This window comes from Elephas maximus, chromosome 1, assembly GCF_024166365.1.
Source record: "Elephas maximus indicus isolate mEleMax1 chromosome 1, mEleMax1 primary haplotype, whole genome shotgun sequence".
Taxonomy (NCBI): domain Eukaryota; kingdom Metazoa; phylum Chordata; class Mammalia; order Proboscidea; family Elephantidae; genus Elephas; species Elephas maximus.
In genome coordinates, this window is record NC_064819.1 from 106,543,025 (window position 1) to 106,568,755 (window position 25,731).

The 25,731-nt window shown below is 49.8% G+C and overlaps 2 protein-coding genes across 2 annotated transcripts in view; one reads left to right on the plus strand and one right to left on the minus strand.

Annotated features, from left to right (window-relative positions):
• Nucleotides 1-5,295, minus strand: part of C1H6orf132 (chromosome 1 C6orf132 homolog) — a 41,635-nt gene extending 36,340 nt beyond the window's left edge. The window contains exon 1 of the mRNA XM_049891919.1: nt 4,990-5,295. Coding sequence (XP_049747876.1) covers nt 4,990-5,134 — 145 coding nt within the window. The 5' untranslated portion in view covers nt 5,135-5,295. The remainder of the gene's footprint in view (nt 1-4,989) is intronic.
• The window catches only part of GUCA1ANB (GUCA1A neighbor), a 74,229-nt gene extending 48,709 nt beyond the window's left edge, over nt 1-25,520 (plus strand). The window contains exon 2 of the mRNA XM_049891951.1: nt 24,910-25,520. Within this exon, the coding sequence (XP_049747908.1) occupies nt 24,910-25,239 (330 nt within the window). The 3' untranslated portion in view covers nt 25,240-25,520. The remainder of the gene's footprint in view (nt 1-24,909) is intronic.
• The last annotated feature ends 211 nt before the right edge of the window (nt 25,521-25,731 follow it).

The window sequence follows — 25,731 nt, forward strand, 5'->3', positions numbered from 1 at the left end:
GAGCTTATATAATGCAGCAGCAGGCAGGGTGTGTATGTGTGCACAGAACTGCCTGCAAACCACAGCACACCTCCAGGGGATGGGAGTAAACAAAAGTCTCCTTCACACCCTGACAAAGCACAGGTCAGCTTTTGGTCTGCTGGTGCCAGCCCAGCTGGGGTGGAAATCTGTGCTCACCTCTGCGGATTCAGGGCTTCCTGGCCTGAGTCACGTCAGGGGACTCCAGGAGTAGGGATAGCAGAACCAGGGAGCCCTGGGATTCTGCTGATAAGGATCTGGCCACATTCCGTACGCATTTATTTAGAACCTACTGTGTGCCTTGGGGAAACCCTGGTGGTGTAGTGGTTAAATGCCATGGCTGCTACCCTAAAGGTCGGCAGTTCCAATCCACCAGCCGCTCCTTGGAAACCCTATGGGGCAGTTTTACTCTGTCCTATAGGGTTGCTATGAGTTGGCAGTGGGTTTGGTTTTTTGGAGTGGGTGTGCCTTGGTGGCATAGTGGTTAAGAGCTACAGCTGTTAACCAAAAAGCCGACAGTTCGCATCCACCAGGCACTCCTTGGAAACCCTATGGGGCAGCTCTACTCTGTCCTATATGGTCACTATGCGACGGTTTTTGTTTGTTTGTGTGTGTGCCTTGCAGGGAGTCCTAAGGGGAAAGAGAATACTCCAGCTCTGTCTGGGGAAGGAAACCCAGGGTTCTTAAATCTTCCTGTTCAAAAGAATCACCTGGGAGCTGGTTAAAAACCCAGACTCTGGGCCCTAGCATAGCGCTTCTGACTTTGTGTGCCTAGGGTGGGGCCCCAAGAATCTGTATTTTAAATAAGTGTCCTGTGTGGTTGTGATGAAGGTGGTTTACAAACCGGGCAGGAAGAAGAATCCTCCAGAGAACAAGGGCGCCCCACTGCTGGTGTGGGGTGTGGTGGAGATAGGTAAAGGACCAGGGCTCAGTTAATCCAAGAGGTAAGGGAGGAGTCAGAGCCACTGGCACCTTGATCTCCAGCAGCAGTCCTGCCCTTATCTCTGGATTTCCAAAGGTCCACATCATTTCTGCTCCCTTTTTTCAGGGATTTAAAAAACAATTGTCTGCCACGTGGATCAAAGGAGAATGAAGAACACCAAGGACACAAGGTGATTACGAGCCCAAGAGACAGAAAGGGCCACATGAACCAGAGACTACATCATCCTGAGACCAGAAGAACTAGATGGTGCCCGGCTACAACCGATGACTGCCCTGACAGGGAACACAACAGAGAACCCCTGAGGGAGCAGGAGAGCAGTGGCATGCAGACCCCAAATTCTCATAAGACCAGACTTAATGGTCTGACTGAGACTAGAAGGACCCTGGTGGTCATGGCCCCCAGACCTTCTGTTGCCCCAGGACGGGAACCATTCCCAGAGCCAACTCTTCAGACATGGATTGGACAGGACAATGGGTTGGAGAGGGGTGCTGGTGAGGAGTGAGCTTCTTGGATGAGGTGGACACTTGAGACTATGTTGGCATCTCCTGTCTGTAGGGGAGATGAAAGGGTGGAGGGGGTTAGAAGCTGGCAAAATGGACACGAAAAGAGAGAGTGGAGGGAGAGAACAGGCTGTCTCATTAGGGGGAGAGTAACTGGGATTGTGTAGCAAGGTGTATATGGGTTTTTGTGTGAGAGACTGACTTGATTTGTAAATTTTCACTTAAAGCACAATAAAAATTATTTAAAAAAAAAAAAAGTGGCTTTTCCAGACTCTTGCTAGGGCTAGGGGAAGGGAGAGGCTTAATTAGGACTGCAATTGCATTAAGCGACGCCTGCCTAATAGTTACAGGAATAAACCTTAGGGAAATTCTTTAAAGTTTATCTGTCACCACCTTCACATGACTGTTTGCATTTTACCCGCTGCTGCCAGCCTGCTCTTGTGCAAACACATTTTTACAGGGCTGTAGCCACAGAGCAAGCAGTTGCTCCTTAATTCCCTCACACGCCCCTACCTTGCTGGCCCCTCCATCCCACTGCCTCTTCTCCGAGGGCTGGATACCACCTGCTTCTCACCCCAGGCTCAAGGAGAATGTCACAGACTCAAGGGCCCTGTGGAACTCGAGTCCCAACCCCTTTGAGACCTTAAGATGGCCTCAGTTTCTCTCCGGTCTACAGCAATGTTAAGAACCGGAGCAGGAGAGGGCAGGAAGTGATGTAAGCTGAGAACAACCTGATAATAATAAATCATGCTTTACACCAGGGGGTAGGCAAACTTTTTCTGTGAATGGTCAGATAAAATGTTTTTGGCTTTGTGGACCACAGGATCTCTTTTGCATGTGTCTCAACTGTTCAACTCTGCCTTTGTAGCATGAAAGCAGCCGTAGAGGTGTAACTGATAGGCATGGCTGGTTGTGTTATCATAAAACTTTATTTACAAAACACGTCAGGGGCTGGATTTGACTTGGGGCCATAGTTCGTCAATCCTTGCTTTAGAGCTTTTATTTTTTAATGCTCTTCTTCTACCGTCCTCTAGACAGTCTAGACACCATCCCCATTTCACAGAAGAAAAAACTGAGGCTCAGAGAGTGACTAGCTCCTACATTACTGACTCCAAAACAGGCCTGGCATCTCTCTCCATCACATCACAGAATCCATAATACCAGCACCCCCCTTACCCTCCACTCCTCAAACCCAGGAGTCCAGTTCAGCAGGGAGGAGGGCCACTGCCACGGTGCTCCCTGGGTAACATCCCGGAAACTGGGGAGCCATCCAGCCCAGTGCATGCTCTGTTTTCCAGCCCTCCATGTGCAAGGCGCGACCAGGCTGACTCAGCTGGAGGCCCGGCACTCCCCTGGAGAACAGGAGCTGCCCCTGGGCCCCAGACCTGCCCAGGCTGGTGAAGACAGCTGGCTGGGGTGACAGTGCGCCACGCCCACACTTCCCCCAACAGAAGGACAGATCCCTACCAGCAGCCTGCTCAGCCTGGGCCAAAACTTAGAGGAAGTTCGTGAGAGGCACTTGTGAGGTTTCCCCTTGTGGGAAGAAGGGGAGGGGAGGGGTTGTTCTGAAGGCAGAAGCCCTTCCAGTCAAATTCACCCTTGGATCTCCTTCCTCGGCAGTTAGTTCAGCAAATTGGTTAAGAGTGTGCTGTGTTGAGCCTGAGTGCTGGGTTCAAATATTGGCTTTGCCTCACGAGGGAACTTTTTGGAGGTGACAGGAATGTTCTAAAACTGGATTATAGTGATAGTTGCACAACTCTAGGACTCTATTAAAAATCATTCAATTGTACAGTTAAAAAATCCTGGCCCTGCCATTTAAAGCTGAATGATCTTGGACATGTGACTGCTCCTGCCCCAGTGCCTCAATCTCCTCACCTGTCAGATAGGAATGATAATAAGAGTACCTGCCTCGCAGGCTAGATGAGAGGATTTAACAAGTCAACAACACAAAGACTTGAGAATGCCACACAAGGTCTTCATTCAGGTGAGGAGGGCAGTTCTGGCCTCACAGGGTAATACATGCCAGCACATCTGGGCACACAATGGGCTCAAGCGTAACAATGATTGTGAGGATGGCGCAGGATTGGGCAGTGTTTAGTTCTGTTGTACTTAGGGTTGGCTTGACAGCATTTAACGACAACAACAAACCATGCCTCCAGCATGCCCTGTTCCTCCTAGCCTTTGCTCCTGCTATTTGCTCTGCCAGGAATGCCCTTCACTCTCAGCAATAATGCTGTTTCCACTCAGAGTTTCTCTCTCCTTTGTCCCTTATGCACTTAAAATTCTTTTACAGCAAAGGCTCAGACAGGGCTAAATGGTATATGGTTGGTTCTGTTCACCACCCCCTGGTCTGAGATCCTTGGGCCAATGAGGTTTGCCCTTGTTCTATCGGTGGTGCCTTCTACCATGGCCTTGGCAACCTAGGTGCTGGACTGAATCCAACAGCAGGGCTGATGCTGTAACATCCTCTGGGGCCCAGAAGAGGGGTCATAGATGGCAATGAGGAGAATGTGCTCACCATGAAGGCAGGCTAATGCAGTGATGGGTGACCCCTCCTTGGGCCCAGAAGTCTCCTCCCCTGCGTCCAGAGCCACGGGTCATACACAAGAAGTGAATTCTTGTCACTTGTCCCCTGGCTTTCCTTCCTCCCTCCTCCCCCCGATTAGATAGAGTACAAATTGCAGAGAGATGCAGGGATAAGATGACCCATAGCCACAGCCCCAGGCCAGTGTGGTGTTTTCTAATGGCTGCAGAGATACACCCACCTTGACTTACCGGCTAGTGGCTTCCACTGCCCCATTTCTAGCGCCTCATGGAAGACCTGGCCCTAGGTTGACCCAGCAAGAGCCTGTGACCCCAAGAAGTGACTTGGTGTCCCACACATACTGATATCCTCCTAGCAGTGGCTCCTGTAGATTTTCCCCAGGTCTCACCCACACAGAGCCAAACACGTGGGGGCCCAGGAGAGCAGACCCCTCTCTCTCTGTCTATGAAACCAGCATGTGGGAACCTTGGGCCAGGAGAGACCAGGGCCTAGGATTGGGGAAAACGGAGAAGTGGAATGGATAAGGGACGCTGCGACACCTCCCCCCTCCCCACCCCCGCTCTGAACTTAGCGAGAACGGCAGACGGGCGAGAGCACCACTGCAGACCCCAGGAAGCCCTATGTGGCAACAAAAACCTCCCCCAAAGAAGGAAAATAAACACCGTGGACGACGGACTAGGAATCAGATCCGCGGAGCCGGCGAAGTTGCTCGGCGTCGCTATGGGCAGCGTCCCCGCCTTCCCCGCACCTCCCCGCCACCCGCCCTGCCCCACAGCCAGCCCGGTGCCGACGCCTCCTCTCCTCCCCTTTCCAGCAGCTCCGTCTCGGCCGGTTCACAGGTCCCAGTGTGTTCCTTCCCCTCAGCCCCGTGGCCAGTGCAGAGATCCCGAGGGAGGCGGCGTGGCCGGCGGTCTCCCGGCGGTGGGGGCGCTGCCAGCCCTCTCCCCCAGCGCCCTCCCCTCCCCTCCCCCTGGCGCACTTACCAAAATCCCTGGACCCCTCTTCCGGGGCCTCTTGGGTGAAAATCCAGGGGGGGTTGGTGGCGTAGAGAGAGGTGGCGGTGGGGTTGGAATGCTTCTTTCCGAAGAGTTTGCTGAAGGTGCCCTGCACAGTCTGGTTTTTTTTCATGCTGCCGCAGGCCGCGCAAAGATCAAGGAAGGACCCTCCCTCCCTCGTCCTGCCCTGCCGGGGAATGAACTCTGTACGCTCTCCCCAGGAGACCCTACCAGGCCATGTCCCCTACCGCCCTCCCCGCCCATGCACCGGGCGACAGGTGCTGCGGGCTCCGCTGCTCGCGTCGAAATGCGGGCTACCTGGACAGGTAAGAGGCCGCCCCTGAGACCTGGCCCCGCCCCACGGCCGCCACCGCAGCAGCCGCCCCACCGCTCAACTTCCCGGGCCGCATTCCTTCCTGCCTCCTTCTACAACAGGCCATTGTTGGCGCGGCCTGGTGGGCTGGGGACCTCGCCCAGTCCACGCCCTGCCTGGAAGACGAGCCACCCCCTCCCCCAGGTCCCCATCCTGGCCCTCCTCCTCCACCCCTCTTCTCCCCGAGGAAGGGAAGGAAGCCCGCACGTTCCCTACTTCTGAGGAGGTTCATGACCAGGTCAATATGTGGACTTTGGAAATAATCCTAGTGCCCCACACTGGCGAAATGGCTGGGTACAGTTGGCATGTTCAAGTTCCAAACGAAACAAAAACCAAACCCGTTGCGGTCCAGTCGACTCTGACTCATAGCGACCCTATAGGACAGAGTAGAACTGCCCCATAGAGTTTCCAAGGAGTGCCCGGCGGATTCAAACTGCTGACCTTTTGGTTAGCAGCCATAGCACTTAATCTCTACTTAACCACCAGGGTCTCTGTTAAAGTTCCATAAACCAAAAAAAAAAAAAAAAACCCAGTGCCGTCGAGTCGATTCCGACTCATAGCCGTAGCACCTAACCACTACGCCACCAGGGTTTCCTAAAGTTCCATAGACTCTCAAAAATGTGGGGCGTGATAGTTCCATAAATCCAGGGAAATGCCCATAAGAAAAAAAGTTAAGTGAAGAGAAGCGATGACTAGTATATTAATCTGACGACATAGGTGGAAATATCCTGACAAGGATCCAAAGAAAATGTACAATGACTAAATCTTGACATTTTGTGTACAGCGATTCTTTTTTTTTTTTTCTCTGAAGCTAAGTGAATATAACTTAAAAAAAAACCCCAAGAAGAGTCGTTTCTTAAGTGGGTTCTCTTCACACTCCAGGGAGATGAGCTGTGGCCCCTTAAGGTGCTTTGGGTACCATCCTAGCTAAGCCAGAGTTCACATCATATGAGGATCTGGGAGAGTCTGTGTGAAAGATGCTGAGAGCTGGGGGAATTGTTGGACCAGGAGGTTAGAGTTTTGATGCTTTCTGGGCGGCAAGAAGGGAAGGCTGGGTGGGGGGGTAACTGAGTCACAAATAGTTGGTATGTTTCCCCTGAGGGCCCCGGGAGAAGTGCCCACTGCCACTTTTCCCTTCACTGTCCCCTAGATGGAAACCCTGGTGGCATAGCGGTTAACAGCTACAGCTGCCAACCAAAAGGTCAGCAGTTTGAATCCACTGGGCGCTCTTTGGAAACTCTATGGGGCTGTTCTACTCTGACCTATAGGGATGTTATGAGTCAGAATCGACTCAACAGCAATGGGTTGGGTCCCCTAGATGGTTGGAACTATATTGCCTTATCCCTGCATAGTGCAAACAGTTAACATGATCAGCTGCTGAGAGGTTAGAGGTTCAAGTCCACCCAGAGATGCGTCAGAAGAAAGGCCTGGTAATCTAATTCTGAAAAACTAGCCACTGAAAACCTTACAGAGCACAGTTCTACTCTGACACACATGGGGTCACCATGAATCAGAATCAGATGGCAACTGAGTTTTTGTTGTTTTTTGTACCACAGTCATTTCCCCTCAATTTTTCATTTTGGAAATTTTTCAAACCTCCAGCAAACTTGAAAGAATAGTACAATGATTGCCTGTATACCTTCTGGACTCACCAGTTGTTTACGTGCTGCCACATTCGCTGTCTCTCTCTCTCTCTCTCTCCACACACACACACATATATTTTTCATTTTTATTTTGCTGAAAGTTGTGGATATCATGGCACATTTCATCCCACCCCCATACTTTAGCGTCTATTCTAATAATAAGGACATTCTACATAACCCCAATATAACTGTCACACTTGGGAAAACTAATGTCAATACGCTATTATCTAACGTACACTCCATATTTAAAATTTCCCAATTATCCCCCAAAACATCATTTCATTTTTTTCCTTCTTTTTCTGATCCACGGTCCAATCAAGTTTCACAGATTGCATTTGCTTGCCATGTTGCTTTAATCTCTTAACCTAATACCGTCCCCTGCCTTTGTTTTTCATGACAGTGATATCTTGTAAAGTCCCCCTTCACTTGCTCCAACTTCAAGGGACAGGATGAACCAGGCCATCAGGACTTGTGGCTGTGAGGTCATTGTTCCCCAGTAGCAGGCAGGGAGGGATGGAGGAGTAAATGGGGTGGCGGGAGGCAGGAAATCTGTAAAATCACCTGTGTTTTTTCAAATGTTTTTCATTGGAGACACATCTGTGTTCAACTTGCTCCCACCCTCACCTGCTACCATACCACTCCTAGAATCAATTCCTTTCCGTTCAATTTATTTTTCTCATATGAATCAGAATCGACTCAACGACGCACAACAACTCAAGCGCCCAGTATAGGAGATCTAAGAGAAAAATGTTGTTGTTAGTTGCCCTTGAGTTGATTCTGATTCATGGCGACTCATGTGTGTAGAGTAGAGCTACTGCATAGGGTTTTCAAGGCTGTGACCTTCAGAGGCACCACTGGGTGGGTTCAAACCACCAACCTTTTAGCTGGTAGTCAAACCCTTAACTGTTTGTGTTCCCCAGGGACTCCAAGAGAAGCATAGAAGTCTTACCTCCACCATGGAGGATCTTGGCGTCTCCTGGGGAGATCGGTTTATATGATTTGAGGTGGCAGGCTGTGGAGGACTAAGTAATTGCTGTTGCTAATGCACACAGCAGGAATCCAGAGGAGGGGAGGTCAGTGAGGGCTGGAGTAGTCCAGGGAGTCTTCTGGGAAGAACTGAGACTTGAGTTGGGCTGTGAAGGGCAAGAATGTTAATAGTGAAGGCAAGGAGCCCATTCTAGGGTGTGCACACATGCCCATACCAGCCATCCCTTCACATCATGGTTCCTTCCAATGACCACACTGGTGAGTCACAAGGGAACCCCAGATGCCCCATCACACCTGGACATCATCACAACCCACCCAAGTGCTCTAAACACTGAGGCACATCATAACCCAAAAGCCCACTGCTGTCCAGTCGATTCTGACTCATAGCGACCCTATAGAACAGAGTAGAACTGCCCCATAGGATTTCCAAGGCTGTGATCTTTACCGGAGCATACCACTGCCTCTTTCTCCTGCAGAGCAGCTGGTGTGTTGGAACCACTGACCTTTCGTTTAGCAGCCAAGCGCTTAACTCCCACACCATGAGGGCTCCTTGAGGCACAGGATAGGCTTTTTTCTTGGAGACCTCTGGGGCATGAGGTCCCTTCCACCTTGGGTGGTTCCTGGGCACTTATACCCAGAACCAGCCACACCAGTATCACCAAACAACTTCATTTGTAGGTAACTTCCATTATATTACTAATATTTTTTAAAACTACTGTATGCCTAGCTCTGGAAACCCTGGTAGTGTAGCGGTTAAGTGCTATGGCTGCTAACCAACAGGTACTCTATAGGGCAGTTCTACTCTGTCCTATAGGGTTGCTAGGAGTTGGAATCAACTCCACGGCAGTGGGGTAGTGGGGTATGCCTAGCTCTGGGCTGTGAAAGATCCAGAGAAGTTGAAGACATGGTTCCTGAGTTCGAGTTGCTCCGGTCTAGCTGCGGAGACAGGCAGAGATATACCAAGAGATAAACAGGGAGGTGTCAACTGGTTGAGGAGGAGACTACCAATGGGAGAGAGGTTCAGAGAAGGGAGTCATCAGGGTGGGCTGCAGGATCTAGGGAGAGAGCAGGATGGTGAGACCGGGAATTGGGAGATGGGAAGAAGGTCACTGCAAGGTTGCCAGGGTGTGAAGGGCTTAAAAAGGCTAACTGGGAAGATTGGAGACAACCCAAATGCTCACCAGGAGGTGACTGGTTAAATAAATTATGGCACAGCCACACAATGGAAAAATAATACAGCTTTAAAAAGGAATGAGTCAGTCAGCAGACTGTGTCCAGTTATTGCCAAGATAAACTGATAACCTGTTAGCAAAACGGTGTGTGTAGTGTGCTACTATTTGTGAAGGGCGTGGAGGGGGCCCGGGAGAGGGGAGGGTAAGTATGATCTTATTTGCTTGCATTGGCACAGAGAATCTGTGGAAAGATGAACCAAATAAAAATGGTTACTGGGGATGGAGGTGGGGGAAGCTGGGCAGATGGGGATGGGGTAGGAGGGAGACTTTTCACTGAGTGCATTTATAATTTTAAAATCTTCAAACCATGTATATGGTTTTAATAATTTAAAATTTTTCATTTTAAAAATTAAAGGAAAAATAACTAGGCCGGAGAGTTTGTTCTAGAAGAGCTCATTACTCAGTGTGGTCCATGAGCCAGCAGCGTTGGCATCACCCGGCGGGGGGTTGGGGGGCCTTATTAGAGATGTAGAATCTCAGGCACCAGCCCAGACCTTGGGCAAGTTACAACCTGTCTGAGCCTCAATTTGTTCATCTGTAAAATGGCCTTCTAATTTAAGGTTGTGAGATTCAGTGAGCTAATGGACTAAGGTACCCAGCAGAGAATGTGCCAGAGAGCGATCCCAGGTGACACAGTGGTGTACGTTAACATATGAGAAGGGCTGGCCTAGAGTCAGTGATCTCGAGGAAGGTCTGTGGGATCCTGAGCAGGCAAGGGTCATTAGGAATAGCTGTGTTTTAAGGCTGTACATTTAGCAGCTGGAGGAAGGGTGGATGGGGAAGAAAAAGCCTACACTGAAAGGCTGAGGGAGGCTGCTTAATTGATTCATTGGTTGATCAATTGGTTAGTTGATACAAGCAGGAGCGGATGGAACCAGGATGTGTGTGCTAGTGATGGAAACAGAAAAAATGTAATTGTTTGTGGGATATTTCTTAGGAAGTAAGGAAGGGTTTGATGATAGGTTGGGTGTAGGGAAGTTAAAAAAAAAAAAAAAAACCTCTGAGCTAGTTTCTCATCTGTAAGATGGAAGTAATAATAGTACTCTCTCCTAGGGTTGTTATGCAGATTAAATAATGGATATAAAGTGCCTTGCACAGGGCCTGGCACACAGGGGCACTCCTTAAGTCTCTGTTCATTTCTCCCTGCTTCTGGTCCCCTTGCTTGGTGTCCCAGTTATCTAGTGCTGCTGTAACAGAAATACCACAAATAGATGGCTTTAACAAACAGAAGTTTATTTTCTCACAGTCTAGTAGGCTAGAAGTTCAAATTCAGGGCATCAGCTCCAGGGGAAGCCTTTCTCTGTCAGCTCTGGAGGAAGGTTTCTTGTCATCAATCTTCCCCTGGTCTAGGAGCTTCTCCACACAGGAACCCCAGGGTCCAAAGGACTTGCTCTGCTCCCTGCACTGCTTTCTTGGAGGTATGAGGTCCCCAACTCTCTGCTTGCTTCCCTTTCCTTTTATCTCTTGTAAGATAAAAGGTGGTGCAGGCCACACCCCAGGGAAACTACATTGGATCAGGGATGTTACATCCCACCCTCATCCTCTTTAACCACAGGCAGAGATTATGATTTATGATACATAGGAAAATCACAAAATGGAAGACAACCACACAATACTAGGAATCATGGCCTAACCAAGTTGACACATATTTTTGAAGGACACAATTCAATCCATGACACTTGGGGATGGAGGAAAAGGGGGAACCAGGATGACCCATGAGAGCCAGAGGGGCTTCTTAGCTTACATCACCCATTTCACCCCAAAAGGGCTTCCCACCCAGGAGGGTTTCGTTCCCATTTACAGAGGAAAGAGAAGCCTCTAGAAGGCCCGGGTTGAACAGTGACCAGCCCTCTTCCTCCCAGTTTCGTCCTGTCAGCCTGGCCCATTTTAACGCCAAGTTCCCTGGGGCTGAGGCAGGGCCTAAATCTCTGTCCAGCTCAACACCGGTCCTGCTGCTGCTGAACCCCCACTCCAATCATCTAATAACAACACCTCACACCTGCTCCCCCAGTAAAAGAAACAGCCAAATAATAGGCTCCCCTTGAAACAGACAAAAGCCAGGTCCTGTAATTAAATCTCACCTCTGCAATTACTTGGTATCCTTCAAGAGTCAACCTTATTGGCCTGCCTTGGAACGTGGGGTGGGAATGGGGCTGGAAGTTGCAATCTCCCCAGACACCCAGCAAGGTCTTTGTCAAGTTAGTGGTCTGTCCTCAAGCAAAACTAAGGGCTCCTGGAGGGGAGGGTGGACTCCGATTGGGGAAGGGCAGGCTGAGACATCCTGCTAGTCACCTTCATCCCTGTCCCAGGTCTCTGCAGCCAGATGTCCAGGGGCAAAAGTCAGAAGGGGTATGTCTTAGTCATCTAGTGCTGCTATAACAGAAATACCACAAGTGGATGGCTTTAACAAAGAGATGTTTATTTCCCCACAGTAAAGTAGGCTAAAAGTCCAGATTCAGTGTGTCAGCTCCAGGGAAAGGCTTTCTCTCTGTCGACTCGGGAGGAAGGTCCTTGTCCTCAATCTTCCCCTGGTCAAGGAGCTTCTCAGGTACAAGGACCCCAGGTCCAAAGGATGTGCTTTGCTCCTGGTGCTGCTTTTTTGGTGGTATGAGGTCCCTACTCTCTGCTAGCTTCCCTTTCCTTTTATCTCTTGAGAGATAAAAGGTGTTACAGGCCATACACCCCAGGGAAACTCCCTTTATATTGGATCAGGGATATGATCTGGGTAAGGATGGTGTTACAATCCTACCCTAATACTTTTAAACATAAAATTACAATCACAAAATGGAGGACAACCACAGAATACTGGGAATCGTGGCCTAACCAAAGTGATACACACATTTTTGGGGGGAACCTAATTCAATCTGTGACAGGGTCCCATCTCCCAAATGACATTGGGTTACAGGCCATTTGTCCAGCCTCCTGCTTCAGATAGGAGACACCTTATCCCAGACCAGCCCTAAAGCTGCTTCTTTAGGCCTGTGGGGGAGGGTGGGCTTTAATCTCACCCTAGCTGCTCCTCTGGGCTAGTCAGGTGGGCCAGGAGAGGTGGTCAGGCTAGTGTGGACTCCTAAACAGGCTTGACATCCTGAGAGGGGGCTCAGAGCTATTTGCTTACCTGGTACCTGGGGATATGGGGATTCAAGTAATAGAACACTTAGGTCCAGCCCTGGTTCAGGAGTGGTGTGTTCAGAGGTGTTGGGGAGAGATTCATTTTCCTTTTGAGCCATGGCCTCTGTCAATAGGATCATGATACAGTGGGAAAGATCCTTGGCTGGGGAGTGAATTTGAATCCTGGCTCTGCTGTTTATCAAGGGCATGACCTTGGGCAAGTTATAACCTCTCTGAGCCTCAGTTTGTTCATCTGTAAAATGGGGGGCTATTAATATAAGGTTGTTATAAGATTCAGTGAGATAGTGAGTTAAGATACTCAGCAGACTGGGTCTGCTCATGGTAGGTACTCAGTGCTTCCTCCCTCCTCTGCCACTCTGGCTTGGGGCAGAGATGCTAAAGGGAGAAGAGCAAAGACAGAACAGAGGCTATGAGAGCAAGCAAGAGAGCAGTGCCAATTCAACAAAGCACCTCAAGAAGGAAAATTCCACTGGGGCCCCAGAGACAGGGTGGGGCAGATATCTTCAAGGCCACCTTGAAGGTTGAATAGAAACATTCTGTCCTGACAACCCACAATCTCAAACAATGTGTGTGTGCATTTTCAAACAATGGATTAAGTACAGAAGGACAAAAACAAAATTCTGTGTAGATTGTGACTGTAAGTATAGAAACTATATTTGTGAACAGGCAAAGGTTTAGAAGGAAATAGAACAGTGAACATGGTTTAGTTGGAGTGTTAGGATTATATGTGGATTTTAGAAAGTTTTGGGCAATGTGCTCTGTTGGTATAGCATTTGTTTTACCTTAAAACTCTACAAATAATCAAACTAATTTAACACGGAATGCATTTTCTTTTTTTAAAGAGCAGGGGTGGGGGAGGGGAACCTGGAGACGTGGATTCTAGTGCCACCTCTGCCATTAACCTCCCATGAGACTGTGAGCCTTTCTGAGCCTCAGTCTCTCTATCTGTAAAATGGGATATGAGGCCCAATGGTCTTTAAATTCTAACCTATTGTAATGTTCAGGTGTGGTCCCACTCTGGTTAAAAGGCTCATTGGCTGAGAGAGGAAATGAGGCTGTCTGGAACTTCCTATGTGAGGAGGCTACCTCCAGCTCTAAGGAAGGGGAGGTAGGAGATGGATGAGTGCAGTAAGCACTTCCTAGACACACTCACCTCCTCTGTGCCAGGCCCTGTGCTCTGGCTGTGGGAGGGTCTGAAGTTCAACACCAGCCCTTACCTTCCAGGAATCAGCACAGCCCCGTACACTTCACATGTGTTCCAGAGGTTAAACCCTGGGCCCAATTTCAAGCCCAGGGCTTCTTTCCAATGGCGCCTCCTCCTGGGTCTGGCTTATCTCCCTGTCTCCCTGAAACCTGGATGGAGCAGCCGCTACATCCACCATTCTCGGAGCTGTGTTAGGCACAGGTCCAAGTGGATTACAAGCATCAAACTTCTGTCTGGAGGTGAGATGAGAAGGCAGATGGGGACAGGAGCTGGTTGAGTGGACACAAGGAATACGGTGGAGAGGAGTGTGCTGTTTCATTAGGGGGAGAACAGCTAGGAGTACATAGCAAGGTGTGTATAACTTTTTGAACCCTGCAAGAGAGGGCCAATCCACCCATTTTATGGATGGAGAAAAGAAGAGTTCAAATGATGTTTACTCATGCTCTATGACCAAGCAATTCTGCTTTTAGGAAAATACCCCAAGGAAACCCTCACTCAGATCCATAAGGAGATATGAATGCAATGTCATTACAGCATTGTTTAGGAGACAGGAGGTGGAGGCACCAGGGGGTCCGTCCCTGGGGAAGTAGAGAAGTAAATTGTGGTGGATACACTCAGTGGAGGGGACCATGCAGCAACTGGAACCCAAGGCCTGGATGCTCGGATAGCAATGCAGATGGATCTTAAAAACAGTGAGGAGCGATAAAGATAAACAACAGAATAAGATCTAAAACACATAATATTACTTATGTAAATAAAAAAAAAACTACTTGCACAAACACAACACTATATATTTTACAAGAACACATATGAACAAGAAAATACTCATGAGGCACATTAGAATGGTTGCCGCTGGCTGGGGTGGGGTGGGGTGGGGTTGGGTGGGGTGGGGTGGGGTGGGGAATGGAGATAAAGGGGAAAAAACTAATAAAACAGGAGAGGAGCCTTTCATGGACCAGTGATAATAATGCACCGGGAAGCAAGGAGTATGAATAACTCGGCCCTCTCTGCCTGAGGTCCAAAAAAAAGAAAAACAAGTAAGGATCAGAGAAGTAAATTGGTTTGTCCAAATCACACGGTAAGGAGGGGTGGAGAGAATGTCCAAATAACCAGGCCTACTTAAAGCAAGGCAGTAGCAAGACACTTAAGCCTCCATCTGGACCTAGACAGCAGAGAGGGCAGGAAGAGGGGGACGCTGTGTGTTTGTGTCGGCGGGGGGAAGATGCAGGCAAGGCAGTGGGATCTTCCCATGCCCCAAGTCAGCCCTGGGTCCTCCTAGCTCTCGTTGTCTCTCCCAAATACCCACTGAGCACTGTGGGGGACAGGCCACAGTCCTTAACCTTCCAGGGATTTTAATGATGAATAAAATGAGGTCATACCTGGAGAGTGGCAGAGATGTCAGAGAAGGGAGGTTCCAGAAGGAGGCTATCCTGGAGGCAGGGCTGAATCAATGTTGTCTGGGGTTTAGAAATAATAACATAACAACTCATAGCACCTACCTCATAGCAGGTGCTACTCTAAGCTTATTTGGTCTTTACAGCAAGTCTACTAGGTAAATTCTATTCGCATCGCCACTGCAGATTAGAAACTGAGGTGCAGAGATATTAAATGATTTACGCAAGTCACACAGCTAAGAAGTGGCAGAGCTGGGATTGGAACCCAGGCAGAATGCATCCAGAGGCCATGATCTTAACCACTACGCAAATCTGCCTCTTACATGATTTACAAAATGAAATAAAAAAGATACGGCTTGACTGTCCAGGCCTTCCTAAAGGAGGTTTCCCCAGCCACTGCTCCTTCTTGAGGTTCCTACAGCGAGGGTGACCTGGCCTGGGCTGGAGAGACACTCTTGGGAGGACTCAGTCCTATGATCAGTCAGGAGGACCCTGCATGAAGGCTTTAGGATGTGACTCACCTCCCCCACCCTCAAATGTCCAAGATACAGGCACCCAACGTCCTCATTGTACACGTAAGGAAACTGAGGCCCAGAAAGGGGACAGGACTGGTCTCAGGTTACCCCTGACAACCAGTCCAGCACCTTTGCCCCCTTTCAGCTGAGACAAAGCATTATGTGTGCTAAGTCATGGTTCCCTGCTCCCCTCAGCTCCCCAGAAATACCTCTAGGATGCTTTCCTCCTCTTTCCACTCATGCCACTGCCGGGGCTAACAGTTCATGGGTCCTGGGGGATTGTGGGAGGAGGGGAGAACAGAGTGGGCCAGGAGGTACCTGCATGAAGACCCTTCCAGGCCCTGAACCTTCAGCCTCCCTGCGCACTGGGCTGCAGCACCTTGAATGAATCTCTAACACAGCACTTCCCACCAGCCTCCTGGCTCCCCTCCTGACAGCTCTTTCCACAGCCAAGGCATGAGAGCCAGGCCATTTTCTCCAGAGTCCAAAATGCTGTGTTGCCACCTTCCTGCCCCCACCCAAGCAAGATAGCATCACCCCAGAGTGCTTGGAGATCCCTAATCAGGGGCTCTGGCAGGACAAGCTGATTGCTGCTGCTGCTCCTCCTTCCTTCATCCCTGCCAGCCTCCCCCTCCCAGGCCCTGCCAGCCTCCACTGAAATTAGGGGTTATTACCATCAGGGTGTGAGATCAAGACCCCAACTCCCGATCTGCCTGTGGGCCTCAAAGTCCACCCCGTAACCAACAAGTCATTGCTAACACAGTGCCAGGGAGGAAACAAGTCCTGGGCCCAGCCCAAGTCAGTGTGGCAGAGAGCAGGAAGTCACCAGCTTGCTCTCCTCCCTCCCCTGTTCCTCCCTGACCATGTACTCCCCCCCCACCCCCGCCACCCCACCTGCTGGTCACAGGGAGAAGCATGTATCACTTGTATATGTGAGATTTCTGACCCATTCCTGGGAGGTGACCATCAGGCCTGGATTTGGGGGAGGTGAGACCTCAGAGAGGTGAGGGCCTGGTTTTTGAATGTGGGGATAGGGCAGCTCATTCAGGAGCTTATCCATCAATCCAATTACTCACCCACCCATAATAATAATAGCTAATGTTTACTGAGTGCTTTTTCTGTGCCAGGTACTATCCCTAAGCCCCTTGCCCAACCCTAATGGGTAAATACCTCTAGTCTACCCATTTTACAGATGAGGACACAGAAGCACAGAGAGGTCAATTAACTTGTCCAAGGTCACAGAACTAGAAAAAATACTGATGGAGCCAGGATTTAAGCTCAGGCAATGTGACTCCAGAGCTTGTGGTCCTGTCCCCAATACCACCTTCAGCGCCCATGTCTCCATGGACTAGGAAGACCCAGAGGGGATTGTGTTGTCAAAGAGGCATCATAATGCCCCGGCCCCCACATTAGCTCTCCGTACTTCGGCACTCTCAGTGCCCTCTAAGAGTCCCTGGGAGCCCCAGCAGCCCCTGACCACCAGGTGTACCATCTCACCACCAAGGAAGGCCCTGGTCAAGGATGTCAGAGGTGGGATGGCATCACAGGGTGGCAGCAGGACAGCTCAAGGTCACAAGTCTGATTAGCAGGAAGGAGTATGCAGGATCTAGCAGGCCCACCTGTGTGGCTGAGAGCTGGTGGCCTCTTGGGTATGAGTGCCACCACCTGACTTTTTCTCCCTGGGGTGGAACATGAGATGGGATGGGCCACCATTGAACTATTCTGGTTCCTATGCCTCTTCAGCGGAAACCCTGGTGGCGTAGTGGGGTTAAGTATGATGGCTGCTAACCAGAAGGTCGGCAGTTCAAATCCACCAGATGCTCCTTGGAAACTCTGTGGGGCAGTTCTACTTTCTCCTATGCGGTCGCTGTGAGTCGGAATCAACTCAACAGCAGTAGGATGGGTTGGTTGGTAGGGTATGCCCCTTCAGTTCTCCAAGACACTTCCTAGGTTGTTCAATTTGCATTACCCAATGTCCCCAGTAAACTTGTAACTATTAATAATAACAGCTAGTTTACTGAGTACTTAATAGGTCTAGGCCCTTTATTTATTTTTTCCTTTTTTCTCTCTTTTTTTAATTGAACTTTAGATGAAGGTTTACAGAACAAACTAGTTTCTCATCATTTAGTACACACATTGTTTTATGAGATTGGTTAACAACCCCACGACATGTCAACACTCTCCCTTCTCAACCCTGGGTTCCCTATTACCAGCTTTCCTGTTCCTTCCTACCTTCTAGTTCCTGCCCCAGGGCTGGCGTGCCCCTTTAGTCTTGTTTTGTTCCATGGGCCTGTTCAATCTTTGGCTGAAGGGTGAACCTCAGGAGTGGCCTCATTACTGAGCTGAAAGGGTGTCTGGGGGCCATACTCTGCAGAATTTCTCCATTCTCTGTCTGGTCTAGGAAATTTACATGGCATATCTCTTTAAACTTTCACATTAACCCTATAAGGTAGATTCTCTTGTTATTCCCACTTTATAAGTGGGAAAACTGAGGTAGAGAGTAGTTATAATTTACCCAAAGATTAGGCAGGTAATGAGTGGTGGAGCAGGAATTTGAGCCCAGGTAGCTGGCTGCAGGCCTCGATCACATGCTACACAGCCTCACAAGGAAGCTAAGGACTACGCATGGCCTTCTCATCCATCCTTTTCAGTTCCCCTCTGCCCTCAACTCAGGCAAAAACCCATTGACATGAGTTACAGAGTAGAATTGCTTTGTAGGGTTTTCTTGACTCTAATGTTTATGAAAGCAAATCACCAGGCCTTACTTCCACAGTGCTCCTGGGTGGGTTTGAACTGCCAATCTTTAGGTTACTAGTTGAGCACCATTTGCACCAATCAAGGCAAACAAGCTCTCAAAAAGGTTCAGATGAGCACAATCAAAACCTAGATGTAATTGCCAGATGAGGCTGGTAATAGCTGCTCTTTATTACTGTTTGCCTTGTGCTTTCACAGTTCCCACAGCTCATCGCACACACCCCTGCCCCCCCCAACACCACTCAAGTAGAAATCCTTATTAATCCTCATTTTGCAGATGAGGCACCTGAAGCTCAAAGAGGCTCAGCAACTTGCCCAAGGTTGCCTGACCTGTAAAGGCTCAGACCTTCAGACTCCAAAGCCCATCACATTCTTGCAGCACCGGGTGTCCCCAGGAAGTTCAGCTAACTTCCTCACCCAAGTGCTATTTGCATTTCAACAGGGCTCAAGGCCTTCCACCGAGTGTGAGGTGCTGATGGTGGAATTTCAGGCATGGGCTAGGTTATCGATGTGGGAATGTGCCCGTGGGCCTGGAGTATTTAAGCAGACGGGGTGTCTTCCTAGAAGACCTATAGTGATACCGCGAATGAGGTCTTCTTGGCCTACCCAGAAAGCCCAATGCTTAAAAATCACCCTCTTCCCCATTGTAAACCCCGGTATAAGGGACGCACACATAATACACTGATTAGGGTCAATCTGGGTTATCTGAAAGGCCTTTGTGGGGTCTGCCTATCCAGAGTCCTTTTCTTTTGGCTCTAGCTTTAAACCCGAGTGAGAATAGGTTAAAGGGATTCAGAAAGAAGAGGAGGGGCTGGTGAGACCCTCCACTTGCCCTCAAGCTTCAATGTGCCTGTGAAATAAGAGGCTTAATGAGGCTGTGGGAATCAGACAGAGGAGAGGGGAGTCTTCCTCCAACCTCTAAACCAGAGATTCCTGACCTCATTTCTGTTGACATTTTGGTCTGGACAGTTCTTTACATAGGGGAATATCCTGTGCGTTGTAGGATGTTTAGCAGCATCCCTGGTCTCTACCCATTAGATGCCAGTAGCAACCCCAAATTGTGGCAACCAAAAATGTCTCCAGGCGTTAGCAAATGTCCCCTGAGGGGAAGATCACCCCTGGTTGTAGACCACTGCTCTAAACTCACACACACACACACTCAGCGCACTTGACACAGAGGACGTGAGGAGGAAGAGATGGCTAAATGAAACCAGCTGTTAACCTGGAAAGTATGTAGTCAGGCCCCACCCTTCTCCAGAGCTGGCTGAGCTAGGCCTCGGGGAGAAATGGGGTGTTCCCACCCCTCTGAGGTTAGTCACTTGGAGCCTGGCTTGGCCCCTGGAAGGGGCAGGGCCATGGCAAGGGCTACCCCAGCTTCCTCCTCCTCCTCCTCCTCTCAAGATGCCTTCTCTTCCTTCGTCCTCCTTCTTCCATCTTCTCCCCTGGAGTGTCCCTCTGGCACAGTTTCTGTCAGGGCCTCATTCCTGGGTATGTGACTTTCCCTCTTAGTCTGAGCAACCAGGACCCCGGGTGTTGTAGTAGCGGCTCAGGCCTAGCTGGCAGGAAGGCCCAGAGCAGGCGGGCTGAGTCAGGGCCTGAGCTGGGGCAGAGAAGGAGGGGAGCATTCAAGTGCTGGCTCCCACCCTAACTAGCCCTAGGACTTCTGCCAAGTCTTGGCACTTAGAGGGCACCTCATTACTAGTGGTATGATCTTAGGTAAATGCTTAGACTCCTTTGAGCCTCAGTTTCCTTATCTGAAAAATGGGGTAACAACTCAAATGATTCTTAGGAGCTTTTTTTTAAAAAAATAATTTTTATTGTGCTTTAAGTGAAAGTTTACAAATCAAGTCAGTCTGTCACATATAAGCTTATATACACCTTACTCCATACTCCCATTTACTCTCCCCCTAGTGAGTCAGCCCGCTCCCTCCTTCCAGTCTCTCCTTTCGTGACTGTTTTGCCAGTTTCTAACCCTCTCTACCCTCCCATCTCCCCTCCAGACAGGAGATGCCAACACAGTCTCAAGTGTCCACCTGATACAAGTAGCTTACTCTTCATCAGCTTCTCTCTCCAACCCATTGTCCAGTCCCTTTCTTAGGAGCTTTTGCTGAGCTGAGTGGCTAGTGCCTGGCACTTGGTAGATGCTCAATTGTGTTAGCAGAGAGCCTCCCCCTTCCCTCTATGGGGTATCTGCTCAGCCCCTCCCACCCCCACACATTTTGAAAGCACCTGCCTCTGCCAGCCCCAAAGCCAGCCTCTGGAGCCTGAGGTAAAGGGTTCACGTGGCCCTAACACTGAAGGGGCAGTGGGGAATGGGAGGGGAGAGGTGATGAGAGAGACCTCTGCAGTTCCTCACCTCCGTGGCCGCAGGCTGAGCCCTTTTATGGTGACAGGAGGACCAGAACCCCACATCCTCAGATTCACGCTTAACACATGGCAACCTGAGCCACCTCTTGTGGTCCAAGAAAGGGAAAGTTCTGCTGGGCCAGGCTGTCAGCTTGAACTTTGAAAACATGGAGGATGAAGAGATTGGGACAGGCTCTAAAGCAGTGGTTCTCACAGCCCTCAGGGGACGTTTAGCAATGTTTACAGACATTTTTGCTTATCACAGCTGGGAGGGGCTGCTACTGGCATCTGGTAGGTAGAGGTTAGGGATGTTGCTAAATCTGCTACAGTGCACACAACAGCACCCGTAACAATTATCCAGCCCAAAATTCAGTGGTTTCAAGGTTGAGAACCCCGCTCCACAGGGAGTCTGAAGTTCACCTTTGTGGTGTCTTTGTTACCTTCACACACAGAGCCCGGCATACAAGAGGCGCTTAGGAATGGTTTTTGTTGTTGAGAATATACACAGGAGAACATACTGTTTCTACCTGTACAATTCAGTGACATTGATTATAATCTTCAAGGCATGCAGCTATTCTCACCCTCATTTTCTGAGTTGTTCCTCCTCCATTAATATAAACTCACTGCCCCCAAGTTTCCTATCTAATCTTTTGAGTTGCTGTTAGTTTGATCCCATGTAGATAGTTTCAGGGATGGTTTTGAATGAATTAATTAAAGAACGAATGCCCTTGCCTTGGCTCTGGTAAGAGACTGTAATGTACACAGTAAACCCCACACTTTGCAGTGTGTCATCCTGTCCATGCAGATTCCAAGAACCCCCAGCCACGAGCCAGCTTCCACACCCTGCAGTGTTCTTACCAAACTGAGGAATCTGGTTGCCTCACCCTCCAGTGAGACCGGCAGCTGTGGACAGCAGCTGTGGCTGAGCACCTGCCTCCCAGCACCCAGCGGAGCTCAACAAGAATTGACGGAATGAGGGCAGAGATGAATTAAAGATTAACCGCCCCTCACAGGCTCTGTTGCCACAGTGCAGTGGGCACAAGAAGCTCATGGAGTGTAGGGTGTGGTCCCTGGAGTCAGCAATGCCCAAGTTCAAATCCCAGCCTTGCTCCTTATCAGTCACGTGAAACCCTGCACATGTTCCTAACCTCTCAACTTTAGTCTTCTCAGTTATAAGAGGGGCTCATAATAATAGTTTCCTCCAAGGTTAATGTGAGGATTAAGCGGTGACCCACTTAAAGGGTTTGGTGCAGCACTTATAAACGGTGATGGAAAACGATTGTTGGTTACCAGCATCATGGTTCTTTTCCTGTGCTCGCCCCTCTACATGTAATCTCGACTGCAGTCCCAGGGCCGAGCCTGGGAGAGTCTGGGGAGGCTGCTGAACTTGCTCACCTTCCTATCCAGCTTGGCTGAGTGCCAGCCTGGGGTAGGCCCCAGGGATACAGAGATGAATGGGATGTGACCCTGGCTGCTGGGAGAGGGTTGCAGGCTCTTGGGACATTAGCAGGGTCCCAGCAGAGGACTACAGCCACAACTGGGATGAGGCATCACAGTGCCAAGGGTGCAAAATTTAAGGAGGCACTCATTCTCAGTACACTTTCACAACCCTGAGCGCAAACACTGCCTTAAAATTTGCACCCTAGAGTGCTGCATTGGCCTTACCCTAGTCTCAGCCCTGCAAAGGACTGCATCATAAGAGGAATGCTAGAAGGGGCAGAGGAGGGAGAGATGGAGGAAGGGGATGTAGGCATCAGAGAAGGCTTCCTGGAGGAGGTGTCAGGAGAGCTGCTGGGCTTGGAAGGCTAGGAAGAATTTGGAAATGCAGAGATGAGGGCACATTTATTCCTCAGTAGAAACTAACATAAGCAAAGACTGTTTTGGAGGAAAGCCCTGGGCAAGTATGGACTGGACAAAAAAAAAAAAAAAAAACCAAACCCACTGCTGTCGAGTCGATTCCGACTCATAGCGACCCTATAGGACAGAGTAGAACTGCCCCGTAGAGTTTCCAAGGAGCGTGTGGCGGATTTGAACTGCCAACCTTTTGGTTAGCAGCTGTAGCACTTAACCACTATGCCACCAGGGTTTCCATGGACTGGGAAAATAGCTTGTAAATTAAATGCAAAGGAGCCTACTTTATGACTTGAGCACCTGGGACTTTGTAAGAGGGCTGGGGCTCAACTTCCACTAACTGTGTAGCTAGGGGTTCTCCCAGTGCCCAGGGTCTGAAGGGCTGCCAGGATAGGCAGAGAGGAAATGGGTTCCCCTGGCAGAGCCAGCCTTACAGGCCCAGTGGGTGGTCACCTACAGGCATCTCGTCACTAGTTCCTCTGGTTTGTACGGACATGGATCTGAAGGCCTCTGGTAGAATGAACATCTGGTACCTGGGAGATGGTGTGGGGGTTCGGAGGTGAACAAGAAAGTTCAGTCACAGGGTTGTCAAGGAGTGTGGCGATAGGAGTAAAAAGTACAGTGAGATAAGTGTAGTGAGGCGGGACTTCTAGAGAGCGAATAGAACCCAAGATCCCAGGGACCAAGAGTTGGGGGTAAGGGGAGGCAGCCATTGGTGACACGGCTTTGTAACAATGAGAGGTGTTCTAAAATAGAATGGGCTGGCTGGCTAAAGGTCTGCTGCCCTTTATTAGAATTCAGTTCAGTCGAACCAGCATTTATTGAGCATTCCCTAAATGCCTTGGCCTGGAGTAAAAGAGGGAATAGGATTGTGGAGGCTGTTATGTCAAGGGTAAGGGGGTATAGAAAGAGAAGAGAAAGGCACTGCCCTTAAGGAGCTCACAATCTAATGGGGAAGACAGAATTTTCCTAATGACTGGGAGGGAGGGCATTGCAGGCTGGGGAAACAGCCTGGGCACGGGTCCAGAGGTGTGAAGGACCAGGTGTGCTCGACGGCAATGAATTTGTTTTGTTTTGTTTTTGGTTTAGAGAGCGAAAAAGGAGCCCTGGCGGCACAGCAGTTAAGTGCTTGGTTGCTAACTTAAAGGTCGTCGGTTCAAACCTACCAGCTCCTATGTGGGAGAAAGATGTGGCAATCTGCTTCCGGAAAGATTACAGCCTTGGAAACCCTATGGTTTTGGTTTAGAGACCAAAAGGATACTCTGGGTGGCACAAATGATTAAGCACTTGACTCCTAGCTGAAAGGTTGGCAGAGGTGTCTCGAAAGACAGGCCTGGAGACCTGTTTCCAAAAGGTCACAGTCTCAAAAACCCTGTGCTCTGCACACATGTGGTCGCCATGACTGGGAATCCATTCTTTGGCAACTAACACCAACAACAAAAGGGAGCAAAAGATACTTTGAGAGTGAGAGCAATAGGCCAAAAATTGTTTGCCATCCAGAGTGGGAGAGAAACTAGCTGAATGGACATGGAAATAGAGGGTAGAGAGGAGTGTGCTGTCTCGTTAGGGGGAGAGCAACTAGGAGTATACAGCAAGGTGTATATAAATTTTTGTATGAGAGACTAACTTGATTTGTAAACTTTCACTTAAAGCACGATAAAAAAAAAAAAATCCTTCGCCGTCTAGTCAAAACCCACTCATAGCGACCCTATAGGACAGAGTAGAACTGCCCCATTGGGTTTCCAAGGCTATAATCTTTTACAGAAGCAGACTGTCACATCTTTTTCCCATGGAGTGGCTGGCACGTTTCAACCGCGGACCTTTCAGTTAGCAGCCAGGCACTTAAGTACTGCACCACCAGGGCTCCTTAGTGCAGTAGGACCTGGCCAAGAATCCGGAAATATGCATTCTGATGTGAGTGTGAAGCACAGGCTGAAAAGGCACAGGGTTGGGAAGCAGGAAGACAAGCTAGAAAGCGGGAGGAACCCGGCAGGAGACTGTGGCCTGACTGGAGCAGTGGCAATGGGGAGGAGGAAGAGGGGCAAATGAGAGCAATGTGAGGTCAAGTCTTGGTGAGCTGGCAGATAACTCTGATAAGCAGACAAAACCAGTTGCCATGGAGTCGATTCTGACTCATGGCGACCCTGTGTGTGTCAGAGTAGAACCGTGCTTCACAGGGTTTTCAATGGCTGATTTTTTGGAAATAGATCACCAGGCCTTTCTTCTGAGGGATCTCTGGGTAGACTTGAACCGCCACGCTTTTGGTTAGCAGCTGAGCGGGTTAACTCTTTGCAGCACCCAGGGACTCTGATAAGCAGGCAGAGGCCTGCATTACCAGGCATCAGCTCTGGAGTCTCGGCTCTGTGGCCAGCAGAGCTGTGCGCCAGGATGGCCCTGTGGGCTTCTGAGCAGTGACTCTAGTATTCGATGCCCCAGTGATCGATGCCCCAGCTCTCCTCTTCTCTCCCTCCTTCCAGGACTCACAGAAAACCTCAGTACCCAGTCATGGGCCAAAGACATCATCAGGCAAAAAGGTGAAGACCCCACGCCCACTGCTGTCCCGGACGTGGAAGCAGGACCGAGAACAGTCTCTGGCAGCAGCGTATGTGCCGGTGGTAGTGGACCCCAGGGGCCAGAACCCAGACAGGCTTAGGTTCAATTTCTACACCTCCCAGTACTCCAACTCTCTGAACCCTTTCTACACCGTGCAGAAGCCTACCTGTGGCTACCTGTACCGCCGGGACACTGACCACACACGCAAGCACTTTGATGTGCCTTCCGCCAATGTGGTCTTGTGGCGCAGCTGAGCCTGTGCCAGTCAGAAGCCCTCGGCCCCGTACCCTGACCCCCATGACTCCAGGCCCCAGCGGAGAAGGGTTGCTCACTTCAGGAGGACCGGCCCATGCCTGGACTAGGACAGCTGTGCCATGCCCACCTGTCAGCAGCAGTGGAGGGAGGTATCTCTTTTCAGCAACAATTAAAGTTTGTCCTTCCTCTCCCTGGCATCTGAATGGGTGGCTGTGGGTGGATAAACTGAGACCACAGGGGTGTTGTACAGAAAGGTTATGTCCAGAGGTGCCTGAAGACTTAGAAGGACTTGGGTCTCAGTCGCATCACCCCAAGAGTATCCTCAATCCCCCTTCAGAGCCTGAATCCTGAGCAAAGCCCATGCTGGCCACAAAATCTCAGGGTCCAGGTTTGGCGACTCCTCCAAAGATAAGAAAGAGAGATGCATCAACTGCCCTCTTATGGACTCCTCCTCTCCTGGGCTGGAGAATAGGGAAGTAATACAGGGCGTG